Source organism: Anneissia japonica, unplaced genomic scaffold, assembly GCF_011630105.1.
Source record: "Anneissia japonica isolate Jap-2015-1 unplaced genomic scaffold, ASM1163010v1 scaffold665_len1252844_cov201, whole genome shotgun sequence".
Lineage (NCBI taxonomy): Eukaryota > Metazoa > Echinodermata > Crinoidea > Comatulida > Comatulidae > Anneissia > Anneissia japonica.
The window spans coordinates 177,606-197,117 of NW_022757135.1; the positions used below are offsets into that span (position 1 = coordinate 177,606).

A 19,512-nucleotide genomic window follows, 5' to 3' on the forward strand; every position below is an offset into this window, starting at 1 on the left:
ATTTCATTAATGATAATTAGTATTGATAATGACAAATTATTAAACTGTCGTAGCCAAAAAGAGGCCAAGTAGAGCATCTTATTCAAATATTAAAAAGAATTAAAATCGTGTACATTACACACATACACCGCAACGCTCGAGTTTCAAAATACGGGTAACTAGCTGTACTGAACTTTCTGTGTAAATTGAGGGCGCAATTGAAAATGATAGTGCTCAGGGGAAATTTGATTGGCTGAATCTATGGCAGCCATCTTGGATGGTACACACACACAGCTCTGCGTATTTCGAACATCGAATACAATACTGTTAGCGCTCTAGTATTCTTATTATATCTCTATGTCAGCAACACAAGCGTGGTTGGTTCGAACCAATCGAACGCATACGTACTTAACCCGAACAACCGTGTTCCGTGCGCGATGTGAACGCAGCGCGTTCAAAAAACGTAGCAACCCACGAATTTTTGTCCGGGCTCCGGACCGGATCCGGGCTTGATGTGAACGTAGCTTAATGCGAGAAGCGGACGCGTGCAAACTCAGCTCGTTTTGCACACCCGCGTATGATTAACTAAAACTTTGTCCATACGTACTATCAAATATTATGTAACAAATAACTGTGATATGCCCATATATATGACATAATATATGGGCACAACACACAAATTTGTCACATAAATTTGATAGCGTGGACAGAGCTTAAGATTGTCCTTTAATGTTTGCATGCTGTTATACAGGTCACGAGCACTGCAGACGTTACGCGCCGCCGCTGCAGACTATCAGCACATGAACACAGGCCTACCTGAAGCCGGTTTTCCACTAAGCGTATTTATTCACGCGAATCGAAAGCGTCGTTCATGCGCATGCGCATTTATATTTCTATCGGAGTTTTCGCTTCAACGAACTGTTTTATACTGTTTTTGCGAAGCGAAAACAATGCGCAGCCAATCAGAGCTCAGAAAGCGAACCGACGCTTTCGATTCGCGCGAATAAATTCGCCTAGTGGAAAACAGCTAGCCTTTTCCATGGCGAATTTATTCGCGCGAATTGAAAGCGTCGGTTTATGCACACGCGCATTTACGTTTCTATCTGAGTTTTCGCTTCAATCGGTAGTTAGAACTGTTATAGTTCCTACTTTTTGCGAAGCGAAAAAAATACGCAACCAATCAGAGCTCAAGAAGCGAACCGACACTTTCCATTCCTAGTGGAAAACCGGCTTTATATCCTATGCTTAGGGACAAAAATAAAACTTAAAGCTTGACTGCTAGCGCCGCAGAAAAACAGTGAAAAAAAGTTTGCTGCCTACAATCTCTACTGTATCGGAAATTTATTTGGTATTTACAATTTTAATCATTTTCTCCAGAACACTATGTACATTCATTAAATTTATATCTTGGATCTACACGCTTCATGACTCCTTTAAATGTATTATCGTGGTATACTGTATATCAGGCTAAGAAACTAAACAATACAGAATCATTCTACATACTTTGAATTATTTAGTTTACAAAGGTAATACAGACGTTGACCTGTATTCTTATTTTAATACATACAGTAGGCTTCTATTGAATTCCCAGGCAAGTTAAGTAAACTTAAACTATCTCTACTGCAACATTATGGCAAATACAGTAGGTAGGTCTATTATAATTATTTGTTCCAGTTGACTGGTGCTCCCGTTATGGTTTGGTTCCACGCTGGGCAATACAGATTCGGATCTGGGTCTGATGACTATACTTGGGGTGTACCATTATTGGCAGCTGCCGGAGGTAACGTCATATTCGTCACATTAAACTTCCGCTTGGGGGTTTTCGGATTTCAGACAACAGGTTAGTGCGGAATGATATCATGAAATATATAGATTTATTCAATCGTTGGTATTGGGGTTGTAACTTGCTAAATCTAAAGTGGTATTATGACCAATGGTTATTCCTACCAAATGCTAGATTCTTTCGTTTTTTTTTTTAACTTTCCCTTTAACCTTTGCCATATTCTCAAACTTTTAAACATAATACTATAAAAATTAAACACCACTAATCACATAGTTTTATTCTTATTCTATAAGTTAACGAGGAATAACTATTAATTTTCATCATGCAGTTTTGTATCTGACAATTTATTGATCTTATGTTTTGTTCATTCTCAAAATAAGGCGATGATGTTTCTTCGGGTAACTATGGTCTGATGGACCAAAAGATGGCATTAAACTGGGTTTATGAAAATATCGAGGGTAAGACAATCATTTTCATTCTTATTATCGCTTTTTGTACCGACCAAAATTAATAATAAAGATCAAATTATTACGCAATGAAACAACTGCCACGAGGTATTACAATTCGAACTAGTGTTAAATATCGGTTTGGCGATATGTGCTCAGCTTCGGAGTGGAGGTACCATGAAATCAATGATTAGGGTCTTGCACCATGCTAAATATCGGTTAGTTGCTGGTGGATGACTTTTAATGAGTAGTAGGCACAGAGTTCCTTTCAGTACACTGCAAACTTTTATTCACACAAACTGTACGTTGGTAATCAGCTAAACTCCAGGTTTCAGATGTTAGAGAACCCTTTTTGAGTGGAGTCAGCTCAGCTCTGTACTTTCTTCTGTGTTGAATCTAACTATTGACTACTGATTACTGACTACTGACTACTGATCACTGACTACTGATCACTGACAACTCACTACTGACTACAGATTCAGTGATATGGGGGTGTTTGCCTATTATACTTTAGGTAATGGGGGTGTGTCTCAAGTAAGTCACCCCATACTTTTAGAGTTTCTGATTGGATCATAGAGAAATTCTTTCTCTATGATTGTATAACTTGTTTACCAAAAAACTGCTAACTAAGATGTATCACAAACTTCAGAGCTTAGGCTCAAAACTGACAATCATAGATTCATAGTGTGAGAAAGGCCAAGTCCAACTGACTAGGGTAAAGTTATACAAAGTCCAGTTATATTATTAGATTATCTGTATACTCAAGTTGACCATTAAAACTGTCAAACCAATTTAAGGCATTTATTAGGTGAAGGGTATCGATTCCAATGGTTATGCAAGTTAATACCATTGAACCTTAATACTACATTACACTAGAGTTCCTATAATTCGAACCAGAGCCGATCACTAATTTCTACTATTATAGCTATTCAGTAGATCAATGGAACTGATTCGAATACAGTTCAAAATTCGAGCATAAACTCAGCACAAGTTCTTGTGGTAGTACTTAGTACGAAATACGATTCCATTTCAATGAAACCCCGGCAGTCGGACCTCTTGCTATTTTATATTCTTTAATTCTAGCTTTTGGTGGAGACCCAAAGAGAGTGACAATTTTTGGTGGAAGCACAGGAGCAGGCAGTGTCAGTGGGCAACTCTTACATTCTCCAGAGAGTCATTTATTCCAGAGGGCAATTCTTCAGGTACTGTGTATTTGTGTATATGTATATATATACACAAATACCTCCGATCTTGTTCACAAATTCACGGACTAGTGCTGTCTCGTAAGAATTTTGTAGGACGCGTTAAGAGTGACAAAATATTCTCTGCTGTCTCTTATACACATCTAGATGTGTATAAGAGACAGTTGTTTCGGTAATTAAAACTCTCTGATGTGTATACCACGTACAGATGAATGTTTCCCGTTTCCTTCCGTCTGTTAAACTTAAGTTTACATTTTGGTTTTTGATTAATAATTTCGTATTTTCAGAATTATTAAGACTAATGTACAGTATTTGTCGTCTTTTTTTCATATTTCTCTCAAATTTGTAAGTAAATATAATGTTAGATAAATCAACCTAAGTGTACCTTTAAATTTTATTAATTTAACTGTACTTATTTTGTTGTCTTTATCAATGGATCTTTCATAAAGAGCGGAACAATGTTTGCCAGTTCAGCGATGATAGAACTCAACGTATCACGTGCCATTGATGCAAACAAACAAGTAGCCTCCATAGTAGGATGTGAGACAGAGTCATCGACGGAGATGGTTGAGTGCCTGCGCAATGCAAGTGTAGATGCCTTACTAGATGCACAAATAAAGGTATGTGTGTGTCATGGTTGATAGGTCATAGGATATATACATTTACTAAATTTGCAGGGATTATATAGGCCTATGTCATGTTCTATTAACCCCACAATCAATTATTCATCTAATCTCTTTAATGAACGTTATTGTCCTAAGCATATACATTATAAGCAGTAACAAAAATTATTAATTTAAATTTAAACGTAGCACAAATTATATATATATATATATATATATATATATATATGTATATATATATATATATACAGTATATGTATATATATATGTATATATCTATGTATGTATATATATCAAGATTCACCATTGAAACTTTTATAAAGGGCTGTAGGCCTATTACATCACGAATCGATTGCTACATCTTGTTTGCACTTAGTAGAACAGTTGGTCAAACCACGAAAAAATAACAGCGCATGTAGACCTGACCTACACGCACCTCAACAAACTTTTAAAAACGATATCGGCAATATCCGGAATTATTTGGTTCTTTTTGACAATCTAATATTTACTTTAATAATTCTTCATAATGAATATCGACAATAATTCTTTCTTTATGGGATATTTTACTACACTGATTGTATTAAATACATTCTTTAACGGCAAACTAATGTTCTTTTGTAAGGTTGATGAACTCTTCGAAGTTCCACAGAGATATACCGTATTTTACCCAGTTGTTGACCGAAAGTTCATTCCTGATGTTCCTGAATATCTGGTCGAGAGAGGAGAGTTCAACAAAGTTGACATCCTTCTTGGAGTGAACGAAAACGAAGGGATTTCATGGCTTCGTAATATTTACAGCAGGGAAGAAATTAACGCCGAAGAAGCACCATTTATGAATCGTACATTCTTTGAGGATCTACTTGAGGAATCATTCCCAAATTACAACAAACTATATATAGATTCCTTAGAGCAGGAATACACTGATTGGAAGTATTCCGGCTACCAGGATTATAACTATTTACAACAATGGGCTAAAATATCCACCGACGAATTCTTCCAATGTCCAACGGACGTGACTGCTAGAGCGTATGCAGCTGCAGGCAAAAATGTATTTCGTTATGTTAACGCGCATGTTCCTTCACGTGGAGTTGGTGGCAGAGCTGAACCAGAATGGTACGGGGTATCTCATCTGCAGGAGGGACCGTTTGTATTTGGTTGGGAGTTTAATACACTGCTTGATCCACCTTTCACCCAAACAAAAGAAGAAGTGCTAATGTCATTAGAGGTCATGCGTTACTGGACAAATTTTGCTAAAACTGGGTGAGCAATTTTCTTGTATTTACTCCGTAACGACTGATATAAACTATTTAAAAATACTAGCATATACCCGTGCTCTGCATGGTGTTGAATGAGGCGGGAAAGGTGGCGATCATGTACATTGTTGAATGGGGAAGTTGATATGTCATTATTTTTCTGAAGGACGTCTTTGTAGTTAATGTTTTGAGTATCTTTGCAGCGCATTGTAGTCCTTGTGAGGAATTATTATGCAGTGTGATCAAGGGTGGATCCAGTGGGGGGGGGGGGGGGGGGGCGCACAACAGTTTCAGAATAATTGAATAGGCGAATAGCACTTATACTGCATCGAAATGTTAAAAAAATTAGTGGCAAAACGGGGCAGGAGCCCTTCTCAGTGACGTCCCTCTCCCCTACTGGATCTTCCCCAGTTGCTTTGGGCTACCCTCTTGTAAGTGAAAGTACAGAAATATACGGTAACTAGGCCTAGCCTAGTTGGGTATGAGAGAAGTGTTTGTCTTGAATCAAGGTGGATCCTGTAAGGCTTATCCAAACTACTGACATTCAAAAAAGGACCCGTAAACATTGTCCCGACGTGTTTACGTAAATTCAAGATACTGATTGGTGGAGCTGGCTGATTGAGTACCCTATCAATCGTAATGCACTATCAAAATCGACCCGGATTCGAGAGATAAAGGCTAGGCCCTAGATATGCTAACTACACCTGAGCCTAGGCCTCTAGTTCTAGGCCAATTTGTGATCGACATATAGGCTAGGGTAGGCCGCGCCTTAGGCCTGTGCCTCGAGGTTATATCATAGGCCTATATGGCTTCTGCCCAGGTGTATCTTTATTTTTACCTGATCGACTTCTAAACCATGCCATTTATTGCTGATTTTTTGTACCATAAAACTACAATATATCCAGTATAATGCAGTGGGTACCTAAGAGGTACGGGAACATGCCTTGTCATCCATTTTGTTGACGAAACGTGAGTGAGAAGTACTGGGCGGTGACGTAATGAAGCTGCGAAACATAGACTGGTTCTTTTACGGCCTGACTCGATATTTTTTAGACTTAAACATTGCAGTACAGAATAGATGTGATTAATTGTATTTACGTGACGTAACAACTTGCGAAATAGTATGGCGAAACATGTACTGATTTTCGGTGGTTTTTGGCTGTTTTTTTTTGTTTTTTTTGTTATCCAATATCAAGCCTTAAAAAGTATCGAAATGTGGTCGTGACATATAGAAGCCCCAGTGTATGAGATAATGAGCACATTCCTGCCAGCGGTTTCAGGGGAGATAGGGGAAGTTACGCGGTGGCGATTAGCAGAATTATATATGACTCTGAACTACGGCTATAAACACTGCCCTCTAGAGAAAGCTGAGACTGAATGATACTACCGTATTATGATATAGCCTAATACTTCAAGAGACCTTTTCCTATTTTATTTATTATCTTGAGTGTGGTCCATCCACCCGAAGCTGATCAATTAGGAACTTCAATACATTCAATACAATAAAAAGTGAAGATTAAGAGCTATAAAAAGTTTATAAATTTATTAAATTTAATGAAACCTCTTTAAATTAGCTCAGTCCTGTACAAAGGGCTTTATAGTTCATACTCTGATAACCCAAATCCTCTACCCATTGCATGAGGTAATCTTGTAACTGCTCCTAAATATTTATCTTGTAGGAACCCGAACATGGCAGAGGTAAATGAGACCAACGTAGCCGAGCCCTGGCCACTCTTCACGGTTCCTGGGTTAGAATACAAAGAGTTGTCACCAGAGATGAACAACAGTCGCGCAGCTGATGCACGAGCATGCTCCTTCTGGGCCAGCTACCTTCCAAAGGTGGCACTCTTTACAAGTAAGGAGTTCAAAATACATTTTAATATGTAGTACACACCGTCTATAATTAAACTTCTTCCCCATAAATATACATACATTATTATATTTTTAATATATCTAGGGCTAAAGACCACTACTGGGAACCGGGTTTCCATGGTTTTTAGCAGCTTTAGTTTCTAATTAGAATAATAAAGATGAAAGACATTTGTTAATTTTGGGACCACAGAAAATTGGTCTTAAATTAGAGGTGGTCTTTAAGTAGAAGTGGTCTCTAATTAGGGGTCTTTAATTGGAGGGACTTGTATTTTAAGTAGGCCTATACGTTAATTATCATCCTATCACCTAAATTTAATCGAGAAACTTTTAAGTATTTGCTGCTTTCTTCATCAACGCTTGAGTATCTAATGACAAACATGACTATTAAAAACTTAATGGATAACACTAGCAAATCTTAATAGAGTGGTCTTCGGTGGAAAAAAGTTTACATCTGCAAAATCTATGCAAAAACCATAGTTTCTTGATCGTTTCTGCCTATATTTTTTTCAGCAAAAACCAATAAAAAAAATATCACATGCCATAATGGAATTACATCAAAAGGAAAAAAAAAACATTTGATAACAAATAATCAATAATAATCATAATAATAATAATAATAATAATAATAATAATAATAATAATAATAATAATAATAATAATAATATAATAATAATAATCATGAAAAATATTCTTTTCAATAGTTTTAAGAAAGCGTCTTCACACCCCTCGTTCAAGCCCTTTGCTGACAATATGTGTTATATTCTTTCAGATGATCTTGAAGATTTAGAAGAAGACTGGCGAAACAGTTATTACGACTGGAAGAATGTGGCATTGAACGAATGGCAGACTGCCTTTGATGAATACAAAAAGGTGGCCGAACCATGCACTTAAGTGTTATGCTCTCGACAAATGAGCTACAGAAACCCGTATACGAATTTGGCAGCATGTTTGGTCCGTGATTGGGAAAGTGCGGTAAAAGAAGGTAGATCTACAGTGGTGAAGTATTCGCAAGCCGCGCAACCTAGAATTGTGGTTCTTTAAATAAGGTTTGATAGAAAATATGTTAAAATTTAAATAGTTAAGGTTTATAGGGGATATAAGCAGTGGCGTATCTAGCATTATTAAAATGGGGGGTGGGGCTGGTGGGGAGGGCGAGACCAAAATATGAGGGGGCGTGCTTACTATATTATTTCAGTTGACTTATCGGATTATTGACCAGGTCAAAGGAAATTTTATATTCTGATATACAGAATGCTTCTGATTAATTGGTTGGTGAAGATGTACGTAATTTAAATATTTTTGGTGTTTCATATTTAATAGTGGTTTGTGACAAAGTGCAAGCTGTATATTTGTATAATTAGAATAATGAAACGGTATATGTTTAAAGAGAGTGGGTAGGTAGGAGAATAACCCATAACTCGCAGCATCATTAAGCGTATGGGCGTGGTCAGTGACTGCCTAGAGGTAATGGCTTTATATGTTCACATCATTCCACAACGGCAGGCAGGGGCTGAAATGAACCATGCATCGGGGTAGCCCTACTCTCCCGAAAGATGTATGTTTTCTCTAAAGTGCAGAGAGCCAGATGTGTACATGGGACCTCCCTTTTAAGTCGTATCCGCGAAGATTGGTTCTACCAACCGAATTTGAGGGGCTGCTCGAACCAGTGCCGATTTTAAGGCTGTAGTTAGCGGTGCTCCCGCTCGACTCGTATTGATTTTTATTACTTGGTACAGTAATTTAATTAGGTTTCTATTTTTATAAAATTGGAACAATTTGATAGGTCTGTTACGGTATATTACCATTTTTAAATGATGTTATATGTTCGTATAGTATATAGAAACATTAAACGAAATACGATACAGTACTTTGTCTTACTTTGTAATTGTTTTCATCGAATTGTGCTTCTATAATATGATTAGGCCTATAACGATTTGATAGGTCTGTTTAGAAATATATATTGCGGTTCCGTAAAGACAAGTTGTCCCATGTATGATATGGTTGTTACTATACACAATTTCTATTTTGAACAACGACCATTGACTTTTGAATCGATCAGGGACAGTGCAATTTATTTGCAGCCGTCCCTGCGACCAATATCAATAAATTAGTAGATCTGCTATAGCAAATAACTCCGTTATAATTTGCTTTTTGACTATTTTACCAATGCTAGGATTAGTTTTTGAGCTATAGGTGATCTACTGATATAAACTGCTTTCTTGATATTCTGTTGATGACCAATATGGCGCTTTAGTTATAAGGTTATGTTGGTCCAACACAGGCATAATGTCGACTTTTATAAATATACGAAAGGCCTATTTATTGCACCTTGGTGAGTAATGAAATTTCGTCTTTTGGTATAGGCCTATTATCCCGATAAATGCCCCGTTTCAAATAAACTGCTCTATGATTGAAGAAACATTGTCCTCAACACCAATTTTCTATCACCAAAGGTTTTACTCCAGAATATTATATTATTAATATTGCATAACATAAGCCATCTTTTACAAATACCTTTTGACAATATTTTGTTGTGCTCAATTCCAGTGAATGACGGGGTGTTCATTTGAGTAAACGTTCCTATCCATTTCACACCTAAAAAATTCATGCCTCGATGACCGAAAAAATTCCTTCTTTGAATAAACACATTCTCAAAATCCCTTTGATTCTGAACTATAAACGACCCGCGGCGTTTATTTGAGTAAATTCGGTCTTAGAAATAATTAATTAATTAGAAAATCATCTTTTCTAATTATTTTTCCATACATATTGAATTTTGTTTTTATTGATTGTATACCATATGAAAATAAACTAAAAGCGATTTATAAAAATGCAAACGATAGCGTAAATATAAATTTCGACCTTTGACCCAATCATGCGCAATTGAAACTACAAAAAGGGGTTCATTGCTTTGCATTCGTGTCTTCTGTATTAACCAGTCACTAATCAAAAAGTATGGGCTTACTCAAATCTTGTGTAGGCCTACTACATTCAATTTAGTTCCAACATTTTGTTTGTCTTACATTTATTATATTTTCATTATTCGAACATCACAAGTCAACTTATTACAGTGTGTGTTTAAGTCTTGTATACAAGCTTAAACAAAATTAAAATAAATTAAGCCATCTGTTTCTCTCCCTAAAAAGCTCGCGTAAGTCGACTAAGGGCCGATTCGGACGAGTAAAATTTAACTGGGTACCACCAGCTGAGCGGTCGCGTGCGGCAATTAAATAATGCCCCTGGGTATAGAAAATTTGAAAAACATCTGGTCCAAAAACCCACCTTTTTACTGGATATTTCAATTACACCTTGCCTCAAGGCATAATTAATCACTCGTAACAAGGCCCAGGTCACAAGTTGACCCTTCAGATTTGTAAACAATGTCGGGTCAGAGTGCACTGGACAAAAAGAATGCATGATTCTTCGCGTTGTTGCTCAAGCTTTCTTTCCGCGCTGGTCGTTGTCTTCGTTGTTGCTGTACTTTCTTCGTCGAAAAGTTTGGCTTAGATCAAATCCGTCATCGAGAAGCAATATAAAAGTTGTCAGGATAGTTACTGTCTCTTATACACATCTAGATTCACCAGTATTGTACATTAAATTATGAATTTTAGAATGATAGGAATCCATGGTACTATCTCCTATTTTAACAAAAGATTTAAAACCAAATGAAGGTAAGCACACACACACAGCAGACCTAGTTACCAGTGGTTTTAACCAACTACACTATGCTGCTACCAAGATTAGAAAATATTTAAATTTTCATGTAGAGCCTATAAAGTCTTTTAAGTACCTATTCCTAAGTCTATCATCATGTGAAAAAAAAATCTTACTACATAAAAAATAAATGACCATTGCTCCAAGTGATGCTTCAGTTGAGTTGCATCCAAACGTATATCTTGCTAAAAATGGAAAATCAAACAAGAAGATTTTACCATGACTTAATAATGTATAACGATTATTATATCAACAATATAATAATATAGTAGTTGAACACAAATACAAAAATACACTATTCAATTCAATGCAATTCCAATTCATTATTATATATCAAATGACAGCATACAGTAATCTAAATTGCATGATACTTACATAAGACATTCATTAAAGCTCAATACAAAAACTGGTACAAAAGGACACATACATAAATATGAACACAAATAAATAGAAGAAAATAAACCTAATTTTATATTTTGCATATTCCATATGAAAATAAACCAAAAACCGATTTATAAAAATTCAAACGATAGCGTAAATATAAATGTCGACCTTTGACCCAATCATCCGCAATTGAAACTACAAAAAGGGGTTCATCGAACATCACAAGTCAACGTATTACAGTGTGTGTTTACAAGTCTTGTATACAAGCTTAAACAAAATTAAAATAAATTAAGCCATCTGTTTCTCTCCCTAAAAAGCTCGCGTAAGTCGACTAAGTCACCATAACTTTCAAGTACAACACTCCTTAAACCTAAATCTGTTTTGATGACATTTAAAAGATTGATTATAATGTCGACCAATTTCGTCTATCGAAACTCTTACAAGATACAAGGATACTTATTCATCCGACTACGGGGAAATGTCATGGCTGAATACAACAATATAAAAAACGCAAACAACAATTAACTGATAGTTACAACCTTTAACTACAAATGCCATAGCTGCCAAATAAAATTAATTGCTAGTTCCATGTCCACTCCCTCATACAGCCGCATGAAAACTTTACTATTTGCTATTTTACAAAAAAAAAATAATTTTTCCGTAGAAAATTAAAATAATCACGATCTGAAAGATTGTTTGTCAAACAAATCCAAGTATACATTACAAAAACTTCTTTTACTATTTAAAAAAAATAAATAACATTTTTTAAATATTTACCAGCTTGTTTAATTAGTATATAGTAAATAGCAAATAGCATATACCCTCACCAAAAAATCATTCAAATTCCGGACGTGAAACTATATAATTAATTTTATTTGGCTTAAAATATGTCATAATATAATCATTCTATCTTGCTTCATTAATCCTTTTAGTTAATTGCTCTGTGCTAGTAAATTTTAAAGGTTAAAGCGAAAAAATGCCAAAAAAATCATAAAAATCATTTTTGAAATTAACTTGCTCATTTTAAAGCAACATTTCATTTCATTTCATTTTATTCAGGAATTAAAATCATAGATTACTTGAAAATAAAACAAATACAAAGAACAGATAAATGATAAAGAACAAGATAAGACACTAATTCCTAGGGTAACCCAAGAAAGTTTCACAATATATAAAACTTATTTCCATTGGGGCCTTTCCATAATAATTATCAACTTGACATATAGATATCGGTGTATTTTAAAAATGATTCCCATAATTTTACTGCAAAAATTGAAGCACTTCTAGTAACTGGAAGTGTTTTTATTATTTTTATCATTAACCAGTACGGTAACATATTAAAATCAGGTTCACAGTTTTTTAATTCAATCATTTCTTTGCTCAAATTAGTTTAGTCAAGATAGTTGTTTGTATGGTACCGCAAAATGAGCAAGGTTTCAAAATTCCTTTTTATGGTTTTCTTTTTTTCTTGTTTCTTTTTTTTTTTTTTGTCATTTTTAGGGGACTTTAATCCATCTTTAACAGTTCTTATTGTTTTGGCCAATAAATAAGTTACAATGCAACGAAGGTGTTAACGGTGTAAACTGTCTATTTTTGACAGTAGTAGCATTTTGATAACGCCCAACTACTTGTATTATTAAGAAGTGACGTATAAGATAGGCCTATGTGAAGATTCAACCATTCCGCCAGACTGTCCATTTTTTTTTATAAGGACACATTTTTAAGTACACCGAGGTTGAAATTGCTCAAAAATTAAGAACAAAATAAGAACAAATTGAGAGCGAGGTAAAACGTCATGAGGTTTTTATTTTTCTTTTTAATAGAGAAACCAAAAATTGCATCTTTACCTTATTTTCAGTAGATGCGACTATGTAATCCTCTATAATACAGTACAATAAATTAATGCAGTAAAATAATTCTTTCTTATGTTTGAAAAGTGTGTAAAAACAAAATAAAGTAAGAATATTTTTAGGCTGAAATCGGCAAAACAAAAAAAAAATGGGTTTGGGCAAAATTTTACTGGTTCTTATAAATAAAAGTGTTCTGCACATGAGCAAGTGGCTGCTTGGGTCTTGTAAGCCTCCTTTATCGGTACAAATACGTTAATGACAACTCCTTCCTACCTATTGTTCACTTATCAAATCCCAGAGCATATCTGAGCAAAAATATGAATACACCACATAAAATCCATTTAATGGATTTAAATTTAGTGTCTGCAGGAGCTGGCTATACAATGGTGCCAATTGAGACAACGCCTTTTAATCTGGGTGGTATGATGTGTGAAAAGAGGCTTAAGTAAAAAGGGGCGATACGATACAAAGTTCAACCTCATATAAGTCTGTATCATCGTGAAGCCTCGAATTGAAGCTCTGGAAGACTTTTTTTTTGCGAACTTTGGATGGGCTTTTTTTAAATGGGGCTTCTTTCTGAGGCCACTTTCGCAAAGTAAAGAAGGGACTTTTTTTCAAAATGAATACTGTAATTTTTGAGAATTAGCACTATAAAACAATAAATAAGGCCACTGTAACATCAATCTGTATCATGGTGTGTATTAACCGGCATTAAATCACCTAAACTACTGTATAAACCAAGCACGATTTTAATTTATTTTGTTTCTTTGCAATTCATGTACAGTGTGCGTACTGTACTATCTCTAAAAGAAGCCTATGCTATCTTGAAAAGAAGCCCGTGGTCTCCTTTTCAAGGCTAATTTTAAAAACTGAACAGATAGGCTTCAATTCGAAATAGGCTTCTTCTCGAGATTAGGCCCATTGGGCTTCTATTCGGTATTATAAGTTATAGTACACTCTGTATCTATTTAAGAAAGTATAATTCATACTCCAAGTATTGAAATACACGCCATCGTGTTGGGATTCAATATTTCGACATTAATTATGTCATCATCAGGAATGATATCCTGATCTGTATCTATTTTGTGCACGATTTATTATTCGTCGCTTTAGCAGGGTTATACGCTAGCGCTTAAACTCAAGGTTATGACGTAATTTTCTTTCATAACACTCTCCTGATTCTCAATCGTGATAATAAACATGTAGTACGTATACGTAACAATTTATACAATACACTTTTTTATAGGAACACATTCTTATAATAACACTGAGGCTAAAATTGCTTTAAAATAAGAACAAATTGAGTTTCAAATAAAAAAAAATAAATGAGGTTTTTATTTTTTGAATAGAAAAACCAACAAATCTAGTACGTGTGACTATGTAATACCCTCTATAATACAGTACAGTAATAAACTGCTGTAAAATAATAATTTTCAATCTTTAAAAATGATTAAACTAAGAATAAAATATGAACGTTATGAGCTTGAAATCTTAAAAAAAAAAAAAAAATAGAACACCAGGCAAAATTTTACTGGTTCTTATATAAATAAGTGTATTCTTTTTTTTTATTGGTAATTAAACATATTGATAAATTCGTGTAAATTTAAGAGTGTATAGGTAGAATATGGATAATATATAACAACATAACTTTAAATCTATATTAGAAGAGATACGTAGTACCAGGCCCAACGGCTTTACACCGGAAGCAAGAGTATGAAAAGCAGGAACGATATGGTTACTGATTGCGATCAATAGACAGGACTTTCCATTTTAGTTCTTTTATTTGTTTAATCCTTATCTGTTGAAATTGTATTGGTTCGCTAAACAAAACACGTGAAAAGAAAGCTTCAATTCCAAACAAGGTGGTTATTAAAAGTTCAAACTCAGAGAAACAAGCACATTCTAGAAACAAATTGGAAGCGTGAACAATGTCTCTGTTATTGTGTCTTCTTGTAGGCTTAGGTCTCATTACTGGAACAGTAGCAGAGGTTCCTGGAGGAGGACCTATAGTTTCTACTACATATGGCGACGTCATGGGAGAGAAGCTATACTTTAGTGAAGATCAATACCTAAATTACAGTGGTTATTTTAACTACTTTAAAGGGATTCCGTACGCTGAGCCACCAATTGGCAATCTTCGTTTTCGGCCTCCTGAAACAGTAGCTCCATGGCCTGATGTTTATAATGCCACATACTTCCGGAGTGACTGTCCACAAATTCAAAGTCCGTCGAGTTCTGAAGATTGTTTGCACCTCAATGTCCTCGTTCCGGTTAAAAATGTAAGTTCTATAAAAATAATAACACACACACACACACACACACACCAAATTCTATGTTACATTTTCTGGTTACATTAGATCCTCATTAGGTTAAAAGGCTAATAAAAATTTAAAATGATTTTAATGGTGTTGTATGTGACCATAGAGAAAATAGAACTGTTCTATTTTCTCTATGATGTGACGCCATAATTGACCATCAATAGCGTGGGCTGTCGCTGAATAATATAATCCCACTGTGCTTCTCCGCCCTCAATAGGCGGAGTATATGACTTGTAGGCCTATAGAAGGAAATAAAAATAGAACGGCTAAACCCAGTAAATTGATACTGTAGTGAACCCATTTAAAGGGCTGCAGCCTAACGCTGTGGTAGTGACGCGGACGGGAAAGTGTTAAAGTAGAATCAGTAATGTTGCCATTTCCTTTCAATCGAGAAAACATTAATTAATGCGTTATAAAGACATACCGTTCCGCCTATTATATGCTGAAAATTAAAAATTAAGAAAATATTTGAATTGCGTAGTTTGTTAATATCAGACAGTTAGTGGCGCAGACGGGAAGGTGTTAAAGTAGAATCAATATCGTTGCCTTTTCCTTTCAATCGAGAGAGCATTAATATCACGTTTTTAAAACCTATTAGGCCTATATGGTAAAAATTAAAAATAAATGGAATTTCTTAGGTTTTAAGTAGGCGACAATTAGTGTCATATGAAAATCAAAACGATAACTATCTAATGTTTTAATAATAATAAAGTTTTCTAAAATCTACGACAGACTGTATACCCTCGAAATGCTGCAGTGTAGGCTTACATTGATTCTACAAATTGTTTTTCCATATTTAGGCTACAGGGTTTTAAATTATTATTTTATCTATTTGATTCACAAATGTTGTGGCCACAAGGACGTGCCGTGAAAGGTTAATAACTAACTTATTATATTGAAAAGGTTATTATTGTTACTTTTCAATAAACCATTATGCCCAGGTTACATGAAAACAAAATAATGTTTTTTATTACAGTTGACTGATGCCCCCGTTATGGTTTGGATCCATGGTGGGCAATATAGCTTCGGATCTGGGTCTCAAGATTTTTACTGGGGTGTACCATTATTAGCAGCCTCTGGGGGTGACGTCATTCTCGTGACACTCAACTACCGGTTGGGCGTTTTTGGATTTCAAACGACAGGTAAGCATTGCAGCAACTGACTTGTAATATCGATAGATTATATATACTTGCTCACCACCGTGAGAGGTTTTTGGTTTCCATAAAATTGCTAAACACTATCGCCGAGGTATCGTCGATACATATTGGTCGGCCGAATCGTGGAGCTTAATCCGATTGCGTCGGGAACAGCAAGTACTAAATCATTGCAGTAAAAACACTATAGATAGCGACAGTGTAGCGATTTTGTGGAATGAGGGCTTTATAAGATACGACTATCATGGATAATAACTGAATTCCTAAAAGTTCAATTAGAGCCTTTTCTATTTACAAAAAATGTAACTCCGCTCCCTAAGCCTCGAATAAAGCAAAATCTCTAAGCCGGTTTAAAACACCTACATCACTGCTTTGTTTTTTCAAACCAGTAGGATATCAGTGGCCTTGCTCGTCCTTTTGTCATAGGCTACTTAGAAATTGGCTTTTTGGTGCAGCAACCAAATAAAAAAAAGGATTAACAGACTGCCGATTGTTCGCGGTTGAATGAAAAATAATTTAAAAGGAAGATCGTTCCGTAAGTCGTGCATTACCATGCAATTTTGTTCATTGTAACTTACTGATTGTGATATTTTGTTTTTCAATTCAGGCGACGATGTTTCCCCGGGTAACTATGGTCTGATGGATCAAAGTATGGCACTGCAATGGGTTCGTGAAAACATTGAAGGTAAATGTTAATATTATATTAATAATTCCACATCCACCTGATGTTCAACAAAGTCAATTTCCTAATGTATTTTTATATTATTCTACTATTCTAAGTTTATAACAGTTATATTTCTGTTAATATTATATCTTTTGGTATTAGTCAATTTTTCTATTAGATATTAAATTTTGTTTGTTATTATATTGTAGTTGTAACCATGTTGTTTTCATTTTATGTCATTCTATATCAGTCGAAATTTAACTGCAATTTTATTTGATTTGTGTTATAATCGGTATTATTATATATTATATTATAAAATATCATAAAGTAGATTTTTTATCCATTATTGTTAAAAAAATTATTATCAAAGGGGTATTTTCTATTTTAGCCTTTGGCGGAGATCCAGAGAAAGTGACAATATTTGGCGTAAGTGCAGGAGCAGGCAGCGTCAGCGCACATTTGTTGGCGTCTACAAAGTGTGATTTATTCCAGAGGGCGATTCTTCAGGTAAAATTATAATTATACCATGATCGTATGTTGTAAATTATATGATATATATTATAGCATTATATATGATATACATATAATATATATACAGTTTACTTAAATATGCGTATTTTCTATCCCGATCTATTAGAGTGGGTCTATGTTTGACAGTTCAGCAATGATAGAGCTCAACATAACACGTGCTGTAAAAGCTAACAAATACGTAGCATCCATGGTAGGTTGTGAGACCGAATCATCAACGAACATGGTAGAGTGCATGCGCAATGCAAGTATGCATGACATTCTCAAAGCTACGCTTGAGGTACGTGTACACCATTTTACAGCATCATACAAAACGTGTAAATATCAAAGATCGTATTAAGTTAAATAAGATCTTTGGTAAGTTTTCTTTTTTAGAGGGCGCACTCTAAAGTAACACTAAATCGGATGGTGATTTTCCTACTGATATATTTTAATATTTATCCGTAGGTTTAAAATTAGTTACGATGAAGATATTTTCTCTATTAAATTTAAAGCTTAATAACTTATTTATAAATAAAACTTAAATATTAAATTCTATTATTTAAATTTATTTTCTTCCATACATTTTTTTTCTATGATTTGTTGCACTTTACTATCATAGTGCCTATAAATATATCTTAGAGCATGATGATATTAGATATTCCTAATCAAAGTTTAATACTGGATACAGGATAGCAAAGAAAAAATACTAATAATGAATTTAGAAAAAAAATAACACAAAAAGTATCACCGTACTATTGTATGTGTAATTTAAAAATAATCGACTTGTGAGGGATGAGTGGCTAACCCCATACAACAAGGGATAACAATGATGGGCGCTCAGACCTGTAAGCTCTGGGCTCCTTACCATTATACAACAACTATTTCTATACAGCAATTATATAGGCCTACGTTATGTCATGAAAAACACAATTAAGCTTACATTTTGTTCTACAGGTTGAGAAACACCTTAGTGGTCCGAGAAGAACTGTTGTATTTTATCCAGTTGTTGACAAAAAGTTTATTCCCGATTATCCAGAAGAGCTCATCAAAAGTGGAGAGTTCAAAAAAGTTGACCTTATTCTCGGAGTGAATCGGGATGAAGGCACCTTCTGGCTGAATGAAATATTTGACTCAGATGATCTTCTAGCCGACGAACCACCACATATCAATGAGACTTATTTTGGACATCTTCTTCAAAAAATATTCCCAAATGACAACAAACTATACATAGATTCACTAAAACAGGAGTACACTGATTGGGAGAATGCTGATGATCCAGAGTATAACTACATACAAGAGTGGGCTAAACTATCCACCGATGAGTTGTTTCAATGTCCAACAGACGTCACAGCTAGGGCGTTGGCAGACGCGGGAAAATATGTATATCGATATGTCAATACGCAGATTCCGTCACGAGCTGCCCTCTCTCCCGAGTTATGTTACCCAGAATGGCACGGAGTGTCTCATGTAGATGACGTACCTTTTGTGTTTGGTTGGCATTTTAATACTGAATTTAAGACACCTTTCACCCAAACAAAAGAAGAAGTGATCATGTCATTAAAGGTCATGCGTTATTGGACAAACTTTGCGAAGACAGGGTATGAGAACATTTTGTATATTACACAATAACAATGAACATCGATTAATTAAATGAGTTACAATTTAATGGACCTTTCCGCTAAGCCTTATACCTTAAATATTGTTTGCTAAGTTCCCATAAAACAGCTGTGTGAATACATACGCACACACGTGCGTTTGTT

The 19,512-nt window shown here is 35.0% G+C and overlaps 2 protein-coding genes across 4 annotated transcripts in view; both read left to right on the forward strand.

Annotated features, from left to right (window-relative positions):
• Nucleotides 1-8,323, forward strand: part of LOC117124478 (cholinesterase-like) — a 12,218-nt gene extending 3,895 nt beyond the window's left edge. Inside the window, exons 1-7 of one of the 3 annotated variants that reach the window (XM_033270714.1) lie at nucleotides 1,725-1,819; nucleotides 2,143-2,220; nucleotides 3,292-3,410; nucleotides 3,860-4,030; nucleotides 4,656-5,293; nucleotides 6,966-7,141; nucleotides 7,928-8,320. In XM_033270714.1, coding sequence (XP_033126605.1) covers nucleotides 2,175-2,220; nucleotides 3,292-3,410; nucleotides 3,860-4,030; nucleotides 4,656-5,293; nucleotides 6,966-7,141; nucleotides 7,928-8,049 — 1,272 coding nt within the window. In that variant the 5' untranslated portion in view covers nucleotides 1,725-1,819; nucleotides 2,143-2,174 and the 3' untranslated portion in view covers nucleotides 8,050-8,320. Of the gene's footprint in view, nucleotides 1-1,724; nucleotides 1,820-2,142; nucleotides 2,221-3,291; nucleotides 3,411-3,859; nucleotides 4,031-4,655; nucleotides 5,294-6,965; nucleotides 7,142-7,927 lie in introns of those variants that run through there. The other 2 variants (XM_033270713.1, XM_033270712.1) reach the window with 2 other exon arrangements.
• A 6,638-nt stretch (nucleotides 8,324-14,961) lies between these two features.
• LOC117124430 (cholinesterase 1-like) overlaps nucleotides 14,962-19,512 on the forward strand; it is a 5,955-nt gene continuing 1,404 nt past the window's right edge. The window contains exons 1-6 of the mRNA XM_033270662.1: nucleotides 14,962-15,385; nucleotides 16,401-16,566; nucleotides 17,186-17,263; nucleotides 17,631-17,749; nucleotides 17,880-18,050; nucleotides 18,707-19,350. Coding sequence (XP_033126553.1) covers nucleotides 15,035-15,385; nucleotides 16,401-16,566; nucleotides 17,186-17,263; nucleotides 17,631-17,749; nucleotides 17,880-18,050; nucleotides 18,707-19,350 — 1,529 coding nt within the window. The 5' untranslated portion in view covers nucleotides 14,962-15,034. The remainder of the gene's footprint in view (nucleotides 15,386-16,400; nucleotides 16,567-17,185; nucleotides 17,264-17,630; nucleotides 17,750-17,879; nucleotides 18,051-18,706; nucleotides 19,351-19,512) is intronic.